The sequence below is a fragment of the Pinus tabuliformis genome, chromosome 1_2, assembly GCF_031772625.1.
Source record: "Pinus tabuliformis cultivar Carrire ecotype Pingquan chromosome 1_2, CPIR1, whole genome shotgun sequence".
NCBI lineage: Eukaryota > Viridiplantae > Streptophyta > Pinopsida > Pinales > Pinaceae > Pinus > Pinus tabuliformis.
The window spans coordinates 294,581,259-294,598,567 of record NC_142298.1 but is presented as its reverse complement, the minus strand read 5'-3'; the positions used below and the strand labels follow the sequence as shown (position 1 = coordinate 294,598,567).

At 38.6% G+C, this 17,309-nt stretch overlaps 1 protein-coding gene across 3 annotated transcripts in view; it reads right to left on the bottom strand.

Moving 5' to 3' along the window:
- The window catches only part of LOC149205501 (phosphatidylinositol deacylase), a 301,939-nt gene that overhangs the window by 189,772 nt on the left and 94,858 nt on the right, over positions 1-17,309 (bottom strand). For all 3 annotated transcript variants that reach the window (XM_089395083.1, XM_089395085.1, XM_089395082.1), the window contains exons 5-6: positions 11,450-11,587; positions 11,144-11,339 (exon numbers count right to left, since the gene is read on the bottom strand). In XM_089395083.1, coding sequence (XP_089251209.1) covers positions 11,144-11,339; positions 11,450-11,587 — 334 coding nt within the window. The remainder of the gene's footprint in view (positions 1-11,143; positions 11,340-11,449; positions 11,588-17,309) is intronic.

Here is a 17,309-nt window from a genome sequence, read left to right as displayed (position 1 = left end):
GTGCCAATCAGCAAACAACAAAAACAAAAATTTTCCAGCAATAAAACAACATTAAATTTTGTACGGCCAGCCTCGAAAAACATGGACAGAACTTGTTGTACAAACTGTCCTGACCATACAGATTTCAGCAGTATGGCTGCCTCAAAATTCATGCCCAAGTCTGCCTCGAAATTTGTGCTCTTTTTGCAGTCCCTCTTCCTCATTTTTGTGTTGTCCCTCTTCCTTGATATCTGTGCCTTTCTCGTGTTGTACGGTTTGGCCTTAGGATGCATGCCAATAAATGTTGCTACCCATATTTGTTGAAATGTCTTCTTGCTGCTCTCCTTCACTTCCTCACTACTCAGAAATTTTCTCTTTGCTCTCTCTTCTCTTTCTCTCAAATGCTCATGAAAAAATGAATGATCTTTTCCTCTTCTCTTCTCCTTTTACTATCTAAATGACCTCTTGGGTTACCCTAAGATCTAATGGCTGAGATTCATTTAGATCTAGGAATGAGAATAAATGTGCATTTAATTCACACTTCTATTTTTTAACTTGCCCACTTAGCCTTTTATTTCCATAGTCACTTTTTCACTTTCTAATTCTTCATTGACTTTAATAAAGTCATCTTTAAATTAGAATGTAACTTTACCACTTATAAAGTCACTTTTAAATTAGAATGTAACTTTACCACTTATAAAGTCACTTTTAAATTAAATTGACTTTACCACTTATAAAGTCATTGTTTTCCAATGTAAGCGAGTTGTAGCTGAGTTAGTGTGTGTATCTTTCATGTTGTTATGTCCATCAAGTCTAATGGTCCCATCGTTATATAATGGTACACATTGTGATGTATTTGGGTGAGCAAGTGTGTGCAGGCTTAGGCCTGAATTAATAAATGTTTCGTTGTGTTAAACTTTGTGTTTTCTATTTTGGTATCAGAGACAAGTTGTCGAAATCTAGAGAGCTTCAGATCTGAGACCAAGAAGGCTGAGATCTGAAATGTCTGATCCAAATCTGGATTGTTAGTGTGGGCGTCTTTGCTATGTAAAGAATGTTGTGGATGGATTGGTTTGTGGAGATCTGAGTTGACGTGATTGTTGAGTCGTTGTGCTTGTGTTGAATTTGTTGAACGTGACACTCAAATCGTTCAATTGATTGATCTATGTGATGGCAATGAGGCAGTGACCTTCATCATTATATATATAAACAATTATTTTTTTTCTAAATGTTGCAGGAAATGAAGCTCATAGATAAATTGCTCAATGGAGCGATAACCTAGGTCGAAGAACAATTGGAAGAGCAAGATGAAACTGAATATGTAGAAAATAAAGATTGTTGTGGACAGATTGGTGTGTGGAGATCTGAGTTGACATGATTGTTAAGTCGTTGTGCTTGTGTTGAATTTGTTGAACGCGACACTCAAATTGTTCAATTGATTGATCTATGTGATGGCAATGAGGCAGTGACCTTCATCATTATATATATAAACAATTATTTTTTTACCAAATGTTGCAGGAAATGAAGCTCATAGATAAATTGCTCAATGGAGCAATAACCTAGGTCGAAGAACAATTGGAAGAGCAAGATGAAACTAAGTATGTAGAAAATAATGAGGATTTGGCAGAGGATAGAGATGAAGAAATGGAGGAAACTCTCAATATAAAGGAAAATGAAAAGAATTCAAATTATGATGATTTAGTGAATCTCATGAATGTTTCTCAGTGTGCAGATGTTAGCAACAACCAAGAAGAAGCAACAAAATTTGAAGAAGAATTAAAGTTCCTTGAAGCATGGCTTGAAACACCATGTTTTGATGAAGTCAACATAGAAGTTGCAGCAATGAATGTTGAAGACAACATGGATGATGTAGAAAATGAAGAAGTTAATGAAATTTTCATGTATTGGAGTCCTGAAGAGATTAAACATTATTATGGATTGATGTGGGAGTTGTCCAATGAACAAGAAACTATTGATGATGAAAATGAACTTGTTGAAAAAGGAGTTGAAATGGATTGGCATCATCCTAGTTGCAATAAGAAGCAATATCCAGAGTTCATAATCTGGAGTAGGAAGAAGACTAAACAGGTTGAAAGCATTGAGTTTGGAGCAACAAGTCCAAGAAGAAATTTCATCAATATGTTGAAGCAAAGAAAGTCAAAATGAAATATTTGAGTCATATTTGTAAGCCTAGTTGAGACTTAGACCAGCAGGCATTGTTATGTATTGTAGCAAATCCATTTCTCCATTAAGGGGGGATGTTAGAATAATGTAGAAATGGAAATGTGATACGTTTGTTGAGTTGTCTTCTTAGTTGTCAAGAAATGTTCTAGATCTATGTGAGTTACGAGGTGTACTTCTAGAAGTCATTTTTTCCAATGTAAGTGAGTTGTAGCTGAGTCAAAGTGTGTATCTTTCATGTTGTTATGTCCATCAAGTCTAATGATCCCATCATTATATAATGGGACACATTGTGATGTATTTGGGTGGGCAAGGGTGTGTAGGCTTCAGCCTAAATTAATAAAGTGTTATGGTGTGTTAAACTATGTGTTTTCTATTTGCCTTGCCATGTACCTATGTGATGCAACATGGCTAGGGTTTGTAAACCTCAAAGAAAAAAAGCATGCTAGTGTGAGGTGCTTGTGTGATGCAAGTTGTGTATGCACTAAGGAAGATCTGAAAAAATTTCAACCCCCACTTCGGTTATCAATTTTTTTATCACTCCATGCATTTAGTTTTAAATCCAAGCATGATAAAAATTCTAAAATCTGAAAATGACAATATTTTTTTGAAAACACAAATTTAGATATTTCACAACTACTGAAATTGCATAAATAAAACACAGCAAAATTATGACAGCCACACAGAAAATAACAGTGATTTTTGGTCAATGTGACCCTGGAAAAACCCTCTACAACTCTTGGAGAAAACCAGTTTGAGAGCTCTTCTTTATTCCTGAAAATGCTTTTACAAAGAAACTGAAATACACAGTAAAAATTCCAGCAACCACAAATTACAACTTATCTCAATTTTTGTGCTTGCACTCCGCCACGAAAATCGTGCCAATCAGCAAACAACAAAAACAAAAATTTTCCAACAATAAAACAACATTAAATGTTGTACGGCCAGCCTCGCAAAACGTGCACAGAACTTGTTGTACAAATTGTCCTGACCATACAAATTTCAACAGTATGGCTGCCTCAAAATTCATGCCCAAATCTGTCTCGAAATTTGTGCTCTTTTTGTAGTCCCTCTTCCTCGATTTCTGTGTTGTCCCTCTTCCTCGATATCTGTGTCTTTCTCCTGCTGTACGGTTTGGCCTTGGGATGCATGCCAATAAATGTTGCTGCCCATATTTGTTGAAATGTCTTCTTGCTGCTCTCCTTCACTTCCTCACTACTCAGAATTTTTCTCTTTGCTCTCTCTTCTCTTTCTCTCAAATGCTCATGAAACAAATGAATGATCTTTTCCTCTTCTCTTCTCCTTTTACTGTCTAAATGACCTCTTGGGTTACCCTAAGATCTAATCGCTGAGATTCATTTAGATCTACGAATGAGAATAAATGTGCATTTAATTCACACTTCTATTTTTTAACTCACCCACTTAGCCTTTTATTTCCATAGTCACTTTTTCACTTTCTAATTCTTCATTGACTTTAATAAAGTCATCTTTAAATTAGAATGTAACTTTACCACTTATAAAGTCACTTCTAAATTAGAATGTAACTTTACCACTTATAAAGTCACTTTTAAATTAAATTGACTTTACCACTTATAAAGTCACTTTAGGAGAAAAGTACAAATAAATTTGGAACACTTTTCCCTAGGCCAAAGATCAAAGCCTTAGGGAACCACTTGTCCTCTGGTACGCAAATTTTAACACTCCCTCTTACCGAGGAAAGTGTTCCTCACCACTCCCATCTTGTCTCTGAAGTCGACATGCTTGCCCCATGGTAAGGTTTTGGTGGAAATGTCTGCTACCTACTCATTTGTGGAAATGTACTCAAGCTTGACAGCTCCCTTTTGGACATATTCTCTAATGAAGTGATACTTGATTTCAATATGCTTTGACCTGTCATGAAAAACTGGATTCTCCATGAGTTTTATGCAACTCTGATTATCACAATAAATTACTGAAGGTCTCAATGCCTAATCAAATAGACCAAACAACATCTTGCGAAGCCATATGGCCTCACAACTAGCCAAACTAGCAGCCATATACTCTGCCTTAGCTAAACTCAATGCAATTGATTGTTGTTTCCGGCTGATCCACGACACAACTGCCGAACCCAGCCCAAAACAGCACCCAGAAGTACTCTTCTTATCTGAAGCACAACCTGCCCAATTTGAATTCATGTACCCTGTCAGTCTCACTCCATCACCCTGTCTATAATCCATACCAAAATCCACAGTCCCCTGTAAGTAACGAAGAATGTGTTTTGCAGCCACCCAGTGCACTCTCCTGGGCTGACACATGAATTGACTCATAGAGCTAACTGCAAAACATATATCTGGTCGAGTGTTGACCAAATACATCAAACAACCAATCAGTTGTCTGTATAGAGTAGGATCCACCAACTCAGAATCAGAAGTGTGAAGCTTCTTCCGATTAGTGATCATAGGTGTAGACATGGGTTTGCAGTCCTCCATGTGAAATCTGCCAAGAATATCCACAATGTACTTCCTTTGTCCCAGGAAGAAATGCCCCTCCTCTTGCCACACCTCCAATCCCAAAATATAATGCATAAAGCCGATATCCTTCATCTCAAACTGTGAAGCAATATCTCTCTTGCAGACCTCAATTAGTTTCTCTCCACCAATGATGATCAAGTCATCAACATACAACACCAGAATTGGAGGCTCCTCACCCACCACAATGAAGTATAGGTTCGGATCAGCCTCACTCTTTGTGAAACCCAACTGCTGCGAGTATGTATCAATCCTTGAGTACCAAGCTCTGGGAGTGCCTTTTTCAGGCCATAGAGTGCCTTTTTCAATCTGCATACATGGGACTCCTTCCCATGCACCTCAAAGCTTTGCGGCTGCTCAATATAAACCTCCTCCTGAATGAAGCCATTAAGAAATGCGGTCTTCACATCCATCTAGTGGATCTTCCAACCCATCTCTGCTACAATCAATATAATGGAGCGGATAGATGTATACCAAGCTACGGGAACAAAGGTCTCCTCATAGTCAACTCCCTCTACCTGTGAGAACCCTCTCGCCACAAATCGAGCTTTGAACTTCTCGATGTTGCCATCTGCAGCATGCTTTATCTTTTAGAGCCATATGGAAGTAACAACTGATTTACCTTCAAGCCTCGGCACTACCTCCCAAACATCGTTCTTCATAATAGAAGAATACTCCTCCATCATGGCCTCTCTCCAGACCTATTGGCTGGCTGCCTCCTCATAACTAGAAGGCTCAGAGTCAACAATGCTTGTTACCAATGCCATGTAACTACAGAACCGCTCAGGTGGTTTACTCTCTCTAACCTGTCTCTTTGGCCCAGCAACTGATGTGGCCTCGCGCAAGGTATCTTGAAGCCACTTAGGCTTCCTCTTCCCCGAGCATACTTCTCCCATGGAGTGAAAGAATCCTTATCATCATCAGAAGCCTGAACTCCTGAAGACCTGCCAAATGACCTCATGCCTGAATATGTGCCTGTAGATGTTGAAGTACCGTGCAAATTGTCCATTAGTGGACTACCCTACGAACTGCTATGTGGACTGCCCTGCATGCTGCACGAAGAACCACCCACCTGACTCTGAGAGCCACTGCTAACTGATGGACCTGACACTGTAATCGATGTACCTCCTGATCCCTAACCACTGGATCCCTGTTACTGACTCAGCTGCTCCTAAGGGTCTGGTAACTCTGGATACTCTAACTCCCGTGACCTTCTGAAAGCTTTCGCCTCCTCGAACTTCACATCCCACCTGATAACCACTTTCCTCTGCACAGGAATATAAATCCAATAAGCTTTTGAGGTCTCGCTACAACCCACAAAGATGCCCTTGTCTGCAGTGGGCTCTAGCTTGGTCATGTTCTCCTTGGGGACATAGGAATATGTAAGGCACCCAAAGATACGAAAGTGCCCGACATCAGCCTTCTTCCCAGAAAAAACATCCTCCGGAGTCACATTCCCCAAGGCACGATGTGGACTCCTATTCTGCAAGTACACATCAGTGTTGCAGGCCTCTACCCACAAAAATAAAGGTAACCCCTAATCAAGAAGCATGGCTTTCGCAACCCCTGCAATGGATCTGTTCTTCCTCTCTGCAACCTCATTCTGTTGGGGGTTGTAAGTAACTTTGAACTCCCTTCTAATGCCTGCCACAGTACAAAAATCAATAAACTCACCAAGGGTATACTCCCCTCCATTGTCTGACCAAAGGACCTTGATCTTCCTACCTATCTGGGTCTCCACAAGAGCTTTGAACTCTTGAAACCACTTGAAGACCTCACTCTTGGTCTTCAAGAAATAAATCTAGGTCTTCCTGGAGTGGTCATCAATGAATAAAACATAGTACTCATAGCCACTCAAGGAAACATGAGACATCCGACCACTCACATCGATATGAATCAAGTCAAGGATTCCGGTCACTCTGATGTCACTACTGGGAAAAGGGGATCTGGAAAACTTCCCCATAGCACATCCTTTGCATACATCAAAGTGATCGAACTGAAATCTGGCACATCAGTGGTGATCTCCCGCAAATGTATTCAAGGCCCCATGATACATGTGCCCCATCCTGCGATGCCAAATCTCACACAACTCTAAACTGCTAGATCTATTGTCAGTTCTGTCTCGAGCGCTACTACTCAATGCCATCAGGGGCTGGAATGAGAACTTGTACACGTTGGCATGGCGCACACCAGTCACTCTAGCTGAAGACGCTGAAGTTCCCCTAGGATATCTATGCACCTGCCCTTTCCTGAACAACACATCATACCCTCTGTCCTCAAGTGCTTAGACAGATATCAGGTTCTTCTTCATTCCAAGCACATATAGAACATCTGACACTTTCAAGGGAGGTTTGGGTCCCCTATCAAATGTGAATGTCCCCACACCGACTGCTCTAACAATGTTGTCATCACCAAGTACTACCTCAATATCAGTATCATTCTCTGAAATCTCTGAGAAGTACTCTCTAACTCCTATCATGTGGCAGGAAGCACCACTGTCAACATACCAAATGCTAGAAGATGCTCTGCTAGTAGCGGGGAATGCACACTCCCTCTGAACCTGTATGGCAAGTGATCCTGCACTAGTGGCCACACAAGCTATGAACCCAAACTCCACCTGTTTGGCTGCCCCAAAATGGTTCTTTCTGATCTCATTCTGAATGCAATCATCCCACAACCTCTCCAACTCGGGAAGGTTTTCCCATGCAACATGCCATCCACAAAATTCCCCGAAGTCTTGGGAAGACCATTCAAAGCAATCCTCACCAACTCAATGAGTGCAATCATCTCACCTACGACTGCCAACTCATCTCTCACTGAAGTGATCCTTGTGAGGTATGTTGTAGCACTGTCAGTCTTAGCCATTTTAATGGCCTTCAGTTTCTCCTTTAGGACCATTTTTCTGTTTTCCTTTGAGCTCTGGTAAAGACTGGTCAAGTCTGTCCACATGTCGTGCATAAGTCTTTCCTCTCACATGAGGAATGATATGGTCTTTGATTCCTTCCAGAATCAATCTTTTTGCCTTAGCATTATTTTTGTTAAACTTTGTCAACTATACAAGGTCAGCAGGTACTACTACTGGGTTTTGTGTGGTATTTACCATAATGCCCCAGATTTCTTCCTCCTCAAAGATGCTCTAGATTCTCTCCTTCCATGCACTATAGTTGTTTTGCCCATCCAACCTGTCTTCAACTCTCAAACCGAAAGACAGGTTTCACTGTCCTACCACACTGAAACTTTCAAATTTGTGGTAAAGGTTTATGTTTTCTCTGTAAAAATCAGCTTGTTATAATTTTCACTTTGTTGTCCCAAACTACACTTTTCAACCAACCAACCCCTGATACCATGAAAAAATTTCAACCTCCACTCCAGTTATCAGTTTTCCTTATCACTCCGTGCATTTAGTTTTAAATCCAAGCATGATAAAAATTCCAAAATCTGAAAATGACTATTTTTCTGAAAACACAGATTTAGAGATTTCACAACTACTGAAATTGCATAAATAAAACACAGCAAAGTTATGACAGCCACACACAGAAAATAACATGGTGATTTTTGGTCAATGCGACCCTGGAAAAACCCCCCACAACTCTTGGGGAAAACCAATTTGAGAACTCTTCTTTATTTCTGAAAATGCTTTTACAGAGAAACTGAAATACACAGTAAAAATTCCAGCGACCACAAATTACAACTTATCTCGATTTCCATGCTTGCACTCCGCCTCGAAAATCGTGCCAATTAGCGAACAGCCAAAACAGAGATTTTCCAGCAATAAAACAGCATTAAATGTTGTATGGCTAGCCTTGAAAAATGTACCCAGAACTTGTACGCACTGTATGGACCGTACAAATTTCAACAGTATGGCTGCCTCAAAATTCGTGCCCTTGTTGTTATCCCTCTTCCTCGATTTCTGTGTTGTCTCTCTTCCTCGATATCTATGCATTTCTCCTGCTGTACAGTTTTTTCTTGGGATGCATGCCAATAAATGTTGCTGCCCAAATTTGCTGAAATGTCTTCTTACTGCTCTCCTTCACTTCTTCACTGCTTAGAAATTTTCTCCTTGTTTTCTTTTCTCTATCTCTCAAATGCTCATGAAAAAATGAATGAGCTTTTCCTCTTCTCTTCTCCTTTTACTCTCTACGAGACCTCTTAAGTTACCCTAAGATCTAATGGATGAGATTCATTTAGATCTAGGAATGAGAATAAATGTGCATTTAATTCTCACTTTCTATTTTGTAACTCACCCACTTAGTCTTTCATTTCCATAGTCACTTTTTCACTTTTTAATTCTTCATTGACTTTAATAAAGTCACCTTTAAATTAGAATGTAACTTTACCACTTATAAAGTCATTTTTAAATTAAATTGACTTTACCACTTATAAAGTCACTTTAGGATAAAAGTACAAATCAATTTGGACGCTTTTCCCTAAGCCAAAGATCAAAGCCTTAGGGAACCACTTGTCCTCTGGTACCCAAATTTTAACAAAATCTTTGTCGGAGTGACCAGCTTTGATTGGGAGTGAATCCTAGGTAGAAAGAGTCGGTTTGCTAGGATTTTCTTATGGTTTCCCGACATAAGGTTTGGAAAGCTTGACTTCTACCAGCGTTCTAATAAAGTTGTGGTATGTACTTGTGTGTGACAGAGACAGGTTTCCAGTTGTCCAAATATTTTGTACCTACAGATTTGATTTTCAGGTTATGTTATCTTCTTGATTGAGTAGAATACACTTGAATTTACTTTATCTTCATGGGCTTCCTTGAGAAAGTGAGTTGAAAAGAACTGAAATATTGCTGCTGGAAATTCATATTTCAGATTATGCCTCACGCTTAATGGTCACAAGAAATAGATCTGGGAAACCTCAAGGTTGAGATAAAATTCTTTAATTGAAATATACATCAGATTCCTGAAATTTTTACAAGCAATTCAAAGGTGACTTTGATCAGATTTGACCACCCACCTTTTATTGCATATTGTTGAAGACATGGTCAAACTTCATCACTCACCAAGTTACCTGACACATCCAAAAGTGTCATGTGTCACAAATTCAGTGTCAGGTAAGGATTCATGAGTATGCCTGTTAAACACACATTTGGTAGGTGCCCCATTCACAGGACATTGTGCCAAACATGTGTCCGACATGCACCTTCAGCATGTCCCACAATTCAGACACGTGTCGGTGATGTTGTTGCTAATTTTTATGATGCTGACATGGAGGAGGACTACTGACAGTGGCAGTGATCCTCATTTTGATGATGATGACATGGAGGACTACAGACAATCACGAGCTATGAAATTATTCCTCTATGGTTCTAGTATCTACCCCATTGTGAAATTGCCATCGGCAATCCCATCCATAGTAGCAGTGACTCAGAATCTATGTAATAAATTTTCATTCTGATGACTTAATGAGAAAACTAAAGGTTATGGTTCTAATATCTTGCGTGTTTTTTATTTGATCATCATTCATGCAGTACTAGTTGTATGATTGAATTTGCATCATCATCTTGTAAATGTTTTAGTTTCTAAATTCTAAAATAATTGATTCTTTGTCTATATTTCATTTTTTTATGTGTAATGCACTAAATTTGTTATATATATATATATATATATAGACACAACAAATTAGTCTATATTTTGTTTTTGTATGTGTAACACACTAAGTTGTGTGTGTGTGTGTGTGTCTACATAATCCCATCCATAGTAGCAATGACTCAGAATCTGTGTAATAAATTTTGATTCTGATGACTTAGTGAGAAAACTACATGTTATGGTTCTAATATCTTGCGTGTTTTTCATTTGATCATCATTCATGCATTACTAGTTCTATGATTGAATTTGTATCATCAACTTGTAAATGTTTTAGTTTCTAAATTCTAAAAAAAAATTGATTCTTTTGTCTATATTTCATTTTTTGTATGTGTAATGCACTAAATTTGTTAATATATATACACACACACAAACACAAAAATAATTTGTCTATATTTCATTTTTGTATGTGTAACGCACTAAGTTGTTGTTGAGTGTGTGTGTGTATTTCATTTTTGTATGTGTAACGCTCTAATTTGCTGTCTGTGTGGTGTTAAAAGTATCCTCCATGTCCTGTTTCCATGGTCGCATACTTGTCCCTTTCTTTACTTGCATATTTATCTCTACTTCTTTACTTTTGTGTGAGTGATTGTCAGTGCTCTCATATCAATGCACCAAACCATATGTACCAACAGACGCTACAAGGATCATCATTAGACTGATGCTCCTTGATAGTATTAAACTTTAGGATGTGGCAGTAAGCATTTTTACTACATGTTAGGCCATGTAATTACTACAACTATATTATAATTTGTCAGAAATTTTCCCTTGGAATTGTACTGAAGTCTCTTCTTTTATTTTAGCCCTCATTCTAGTCATTCACTCACTGCATATTTTTCCATTATCATTTTCACCTACAAAATATTTATAGTTTGGGAACGGCCGTACCCAAAGCACCCAGATCCTCTCCTTTCTCAATTGGTAAATGTTCAGCAGAATGCTGGAATTGTGCACTCCTCATCCAATTGAAACTTTGCGGTATTCCACTGCGCAGATTCGACACAAACACTGCAAGCCTCTTTTGTGTGCTTGAAAATGGCTGACCAGTACTCTGATCAATTAAATGAAGCATTGCATGGGAGACCTGCAACAACAAAGCAATCTAATTCATGACTAACCCAAGCTAAAATCAATTCCATAACTATGAAATCAAACACACTTATTGCCTGCATAAAAGCTGTTTTAACTTTTTACCTGTACAACCAATTGATTGCACCATAAAATCGATTGGTGTTCCATTGATAACCAAACATTCCTCATTCCTGTAGCACCAATTGTTAAACCATGGGTGGAAGGTACAATTCCATCTAGAGAAGTCAATTTGGACCGTACCTAAAACAAAATATGGAATTCCAACCTTCAGAAAAGTTTTGACACCTTGAAGAATCCACACAAACTATTTGTTACTAGTACTGAGCTTATACTTCACAATTTGGACCTAACTGAAAACAGAATAGGAACTCCATCTTTTCAGAAAGGTTGAACACATTAAGAAATATACACAAAATGTTTGTTACTATTAATAACCACATATTTAAAATAAACAGCCAGAATTCATGCTGAATGCCATTCACTGTGACTTCCAGGATCATGTAAAGGATTATGTGCTATAGTGCATCCTCCAAGCTATGATAGAATATTCGGATGCTGTCTTTTTGATAATACCCTGAAATTCTATGTGCTCATTTTCTTGATCTTCATGAAATTAAATCTTCATGAATTTTAACAGGCCTTTCAGATTGCTACAAGTAAATTTAGATTATGCATCAATGCATATTTCTTCTAGGATCACACGATCTGGATCAGATTACAGCTTGCATTTAGAGGAGACGAGAAGAGCAAAGAGCAAGAATTTACATACACAGTACAAACTTTTAACATACCAAATCTGGTGAAAGCCCAAAATTTTAGGTCACAATCTACCTAAACCAGTCATAAAAGATAGGGTTGGGGCGAATTATTGCAACTTATATGCATTTTGGTTTGGAAATCCTGAAACAGCATTCTGAAGCAATTCTGATTGCGAGCCTAGTTGGCAATAGGAAAATATTTACAATATGATATTTCTAGATAGATTTGGCAAAACAAACTAAATCTATAGATGTTAAATTGCATGCCTTGATGACTATCACACATAGTATCCAAAACCGGCCGGTTCAAACTTCAAACCATAACCCGGTCAAACCGGCCGGTTCATTAGCAAACCCACTGGACCGGTAGAAAATCCCAGTTAGACTGCCCTCATCACTAGTTTTTTGGTCAAACCGGGAATAAACCAGCCGGTTTATGATGGAACCGCCAGTTTTCCCATAAACCGGTCGGTTCCTTGCCAGGGCAGCCAAGGACCCAACAGAAAGGTTTTGTGAGTTTTAAAGCGGTTTTGAGGGAAACTTGGGCCTGTTTCCCTCCAAAAACAGCCCCTCCAAGAAAAGCATGTCTCCCCTCTCATTTTCTTCACACATCTCAACTCTAGGAACGCTGCCAACCAATGGTAATGTTAAATTCTTCAAGTAAAGTGGCATTTCCTTTATCTTTCATTTTCATCCTTTTACTTAAATTTTTAACATTACCATGAAATGTCTCGGGATGTTTGAGAGTGGTTTCAACCTCATCAGATGTCATATGGAGAAACTAGAATTTTAAATTTCACTCAAAATTCAGCAGACTTAATTGGTTTTCAGGATTTCATGGTTTGGGGTTTTGTAATGTTTCCATTTGATTCTATCACGTGTAAGGGTATTAGATTGGCATTTGATCAAGAGCATGAAGCCCTTATGAACCTTGATGTTGGTGGCATTGATTGTTGAACTTTGTTGATGTTGGTGGTATTGATTGTTGAACTCCTCTACCATGGCCTTAACAAAAGTGCACCTTTTACTCAAAAGAAAATAACTAGTAGGCATGTTAAGCGTTTTCTACCACATTATAAGGTTGAGGAGATGAATCCTTCACTCGAACCAAAATCACTGGATAGGCATGTTAAACCTTTTCAATTTCTATCATATTATAAGGTTGAGCAATCCAAGTTTGAAGACTTTGAACTAGATGATGTTTATGTATTTCTTGTTGATGATCCCATTTCCAGTAGTGCTGAATCAATGATGAGTTTCATGAGTGATTATGTTGATCAATGATTTGTAGTTTTGATGTCTAGTTTTGCTGCTACTACTACCTGTGACGACCCATCTCAAATAATGGGTAGCATAGAAATATTAGCATGCATACAAGGCATACATATGATAGCTACATATGCATGCATCGCATGTACTACACTAATATCCATATTAAATTAAGAAAAATTCCCAAGCATAGGATAAAACAATTAATTATTGAAAATACTAAAATAAATACCCAACTTGCAAGAATATATTGAATATATTAAATAAGGTATTTATGTGTGTACCATCATCATAATAGGTAACTATAATTTATTATACACAATAAAAGATTAATGCAATATACTTTTCAAATCAAAATGGAAATACAATTTATACAAAATAAAATAATTGTATATAAATTAAAAGAAATTATAATATATATAACTTTAAAAAATAAAGAAAACAAAAAAAAACATATTGTGTATGGTATATAATAAAGGAAAAAAGCTAAGAAACCGGATTCGCTGAAAAGAGGCCACGTGTCCGAATCCCGCGAATCGGACACGATTCGTTGGGGATTCAAATCCTAGAAGGAGACACGTCGTGTCCTAACGGGACACGTACGTCCCGCGAATTGGACACGATTCGTTGGGGATTCGAATCCTAGAAGGAGACACCTCGTGTCCTAACAAGACATGTACGAATCCCGTACGTGTCCTGTTAGGACACAACGTGTCCCTATTTTGGGATTCGAATCCCTAAAAAATGAAACCCGCGGGCATAAAAAAGGCGTCGTTCTTTAAGTGTTTTACCATTTCTCTGTTTCAGTTTTGCATACATTGAGTTGTGGGCAAGGAGCTAAGGGTTTGGAGCAAGAAGCTAAGGGTGTCGAGCATTCGGCAAGGAGATTCAAGCACCAGGTAAGAGCATTTCATCTCTATTTTTTTTTGCATTTCTATTACAGCAATTTGTATATGATTTTTTTTTACAAATTTGTGCATGTTTTGTTTTTTTTTAGTATTCATAGCTCAATCAAGGGCAGCAGTTAGGGGGCAAAGGAAGGGGAAGAATGTCTCCATTGGAGATGCCCCTCCTCCCCCAATATCATCAGAGTCTACTGCAAGTAATGTTGAGGGAAGAGGAGGACCTAAAGACAGCATTGAGAAATATCCCTTGGGGAAATATGTCACAAGAGAGGATGGGGCAAGCACCAAAGGGAAGGGAGGAGGCAATGTGCAATGGAGATGCAATTTTTGCCACATTTCTTTCAAAAGCACATATTACCGTGTGAAAGGCCATTTGTTGACTTTACCAGGTTGTGGAATTGGAGCTTGTAAAGCTGTTCCTCTACAAAAGAGGAAAGAAATGGAAAAGGAGTTCACTGTTGGTATGGAAAATGTGGCTGCAAAATCAAGAAAAACCAAGAACGAAGACCCCCTTCCATTTTTGAGGAAAGGCACCACCAAATTTCCATTTGAGAGTTCTATTGGGGGACAAGCAACAAAAAGAAGAGCAATTACACTTGGTCCAATGGACAAGATTTTTCAAAAAGAGAAACGGGAAGCGCTTGATTTCACCATTGCCTTCTTTTTCTATCAAAACTTCATACCATTTAATGTTGCACACTCACCTCTATTTATTGAGATGTGTCGAGCTCTAATTCACAAGTCTCCATCATGGTATGTGCCTCTTGGTTCAGAGAAGCATAGAACCACATTGTTGACGAAGGCAAAAAAAGAGGTGCAAAAAATGCTTGAACCTATTGTAGCATCATGGCCAACATCTGGGTTAGCATTGTTTCTGATGGATGGACAGATCCAGCATGACACCCAATCATCAACTTCATGGTGTCTTCCTTGAATGGTCCAGTTTTCTTGAAAGCAGTGGATACACTTGGAGAATACAAGGATGCAAAATTTATGGGTGAGTTATTTATTAAAGTTATTGAAGATGTAGGTGTTGATTCTTGTGTGCAAATCATTACAAATAATGCACTTGTTTGCAAGGCTGCTGGCATGATTGTAGAAGCTAAATAACCACAAGTGTTTTGAACACCTTGCATTGTCCATTCATTGAACTTAGCGCTGAAATCCATTGCTTCTGATGTGCTTTGGATTGGTAACATTATTGAGGAGGCACGACATATCGTAACTTTGTGCAAAATCATACAAATGCCCTCACTATCTACAAGGAGTACAACAATATATCATTGTTGAAGATTGTTGATACACGGTTTGCCTCTTCATTCATGATGTGGAAAAGGTTGAGGGAGGTCAAGACCGCTCTTGGGGCCATGGTTATTTCTGAGTTTTGGTCTTTCTGGAGAAAGCAAGATCAAGTAGCCTCTAAAAGAGTGAAGGACACAATGCTAGATGATGCTTGGTGGGAGACGGTAGATCTAATTATTCAAATCATGGACCCTATCATTTCTTTCCTTCGATTTGCAGATACAAACAAACCCATCCTAGGAGAGGTTTATAAATTATGAGGGATGGGATTCCATGATTGAGACTGTGAGGAGCATTATTCTACAAAGCGAGTGCCCCAAGTATGAGACATCACCAGAGGCCTTCTATGGTACTATACAGGATATTCTTGTCAGCAGATGGGACAAGAATTGCACACCTTTACATTGTTTGGCTCATTCATTGAACCCAAAATACTACAGCCATGAGTGGCTAAATGGTGGACCTTCCCGCAAATTCCCTCCTCACATGGATGGTGAAATCTCACAAGGGAGGAAAGATGCATTCAGGCGGGTTTTCCAAGATAGAGCATCCCTTGATGAGGTGGAGGATGCCTTTGCAGAGTTTTCCACTGGCACTGGTCGATTTGCAGGATATGATGTGATTAGAGACAGGGGGCTAAGAAGCCCTATTCTTGGTGGGCAAATCATGGAGCAACAACCCCTCCTCTTCAGCAGTTAGCCATGAGGCTCCTCTCTCAGGTGACTTCATCCTCTTGTTGCGAGAGGAATTGGAGCACATATGGGAATTTGTATAGTGTGAAGAAGAGCAGGCTTCAGCAATCCAAGGCAGAGACAATGGTGTATGTGCACACCAACCTTTGTCTTATTTACAGTCAGAGGGAAGAGTGGTTGAGGGGAAATACAAAGATGTGGGATGTCTTTCCTGATGATATGGGTCTGGACAGCAGTGTTGAGTTGGCATTGGCCAACATGGATCTCAACAATCCAGTGCTAGAGCCTGTTAGATTTGATGACGGTGATATTTTTGAGGGGTCATTCTCCACACCAGCAGATGTAGAGGCAACTATGGATACAGGGGAGGAGGACGATGCAGAGGAGAGAAGTGGTGACCATGATGATGAGGACATTGATGCCGATTCTGATGATGACTATGAGGATTGTTGACTCATGAGTCATGGACTCCAACTACCTATTGCCTTGAGGCTTGTATACATGTAGTTGTTTTATATTTTCTATTTCTATTTGCCATTGCACTACCTATGTAACACATTTTGATTTGATGACTTAATGAGAAAACTACAGTTGCCAGTGTCTTTATCTTACTATCTTGTAACTGTAAGTTGTCTTTCATTTATGAATCATGATTTATCATTTTATGTGACATGTTGATGTATTTGAATTTGGTATGTAGTATGCATGCTAATTGCTATAATGTTACTATTACTAACTTACTTTGTAAACAATAAAACTAACATCTAGATGATCTATGTTTGAAATCAATGAATTTGTATCATTAATGAGAATTTGTGTAAGAAATATCTAGTTTTTAATATATATATATATATATATATATATATATATATAACGAATCCTACGTGTCCTGTTCCGAGGGGTCAACGTGTCCGAATCCGACTCTCAAATCCCTGTATCCTACGAATCCCGAATCCCCGTGTCAGGTGACATAGGAAAAAAGTGTTATATATATGATGGAGATTAAATAAAGTATAAGAGGTAAAATAAAAGGAAA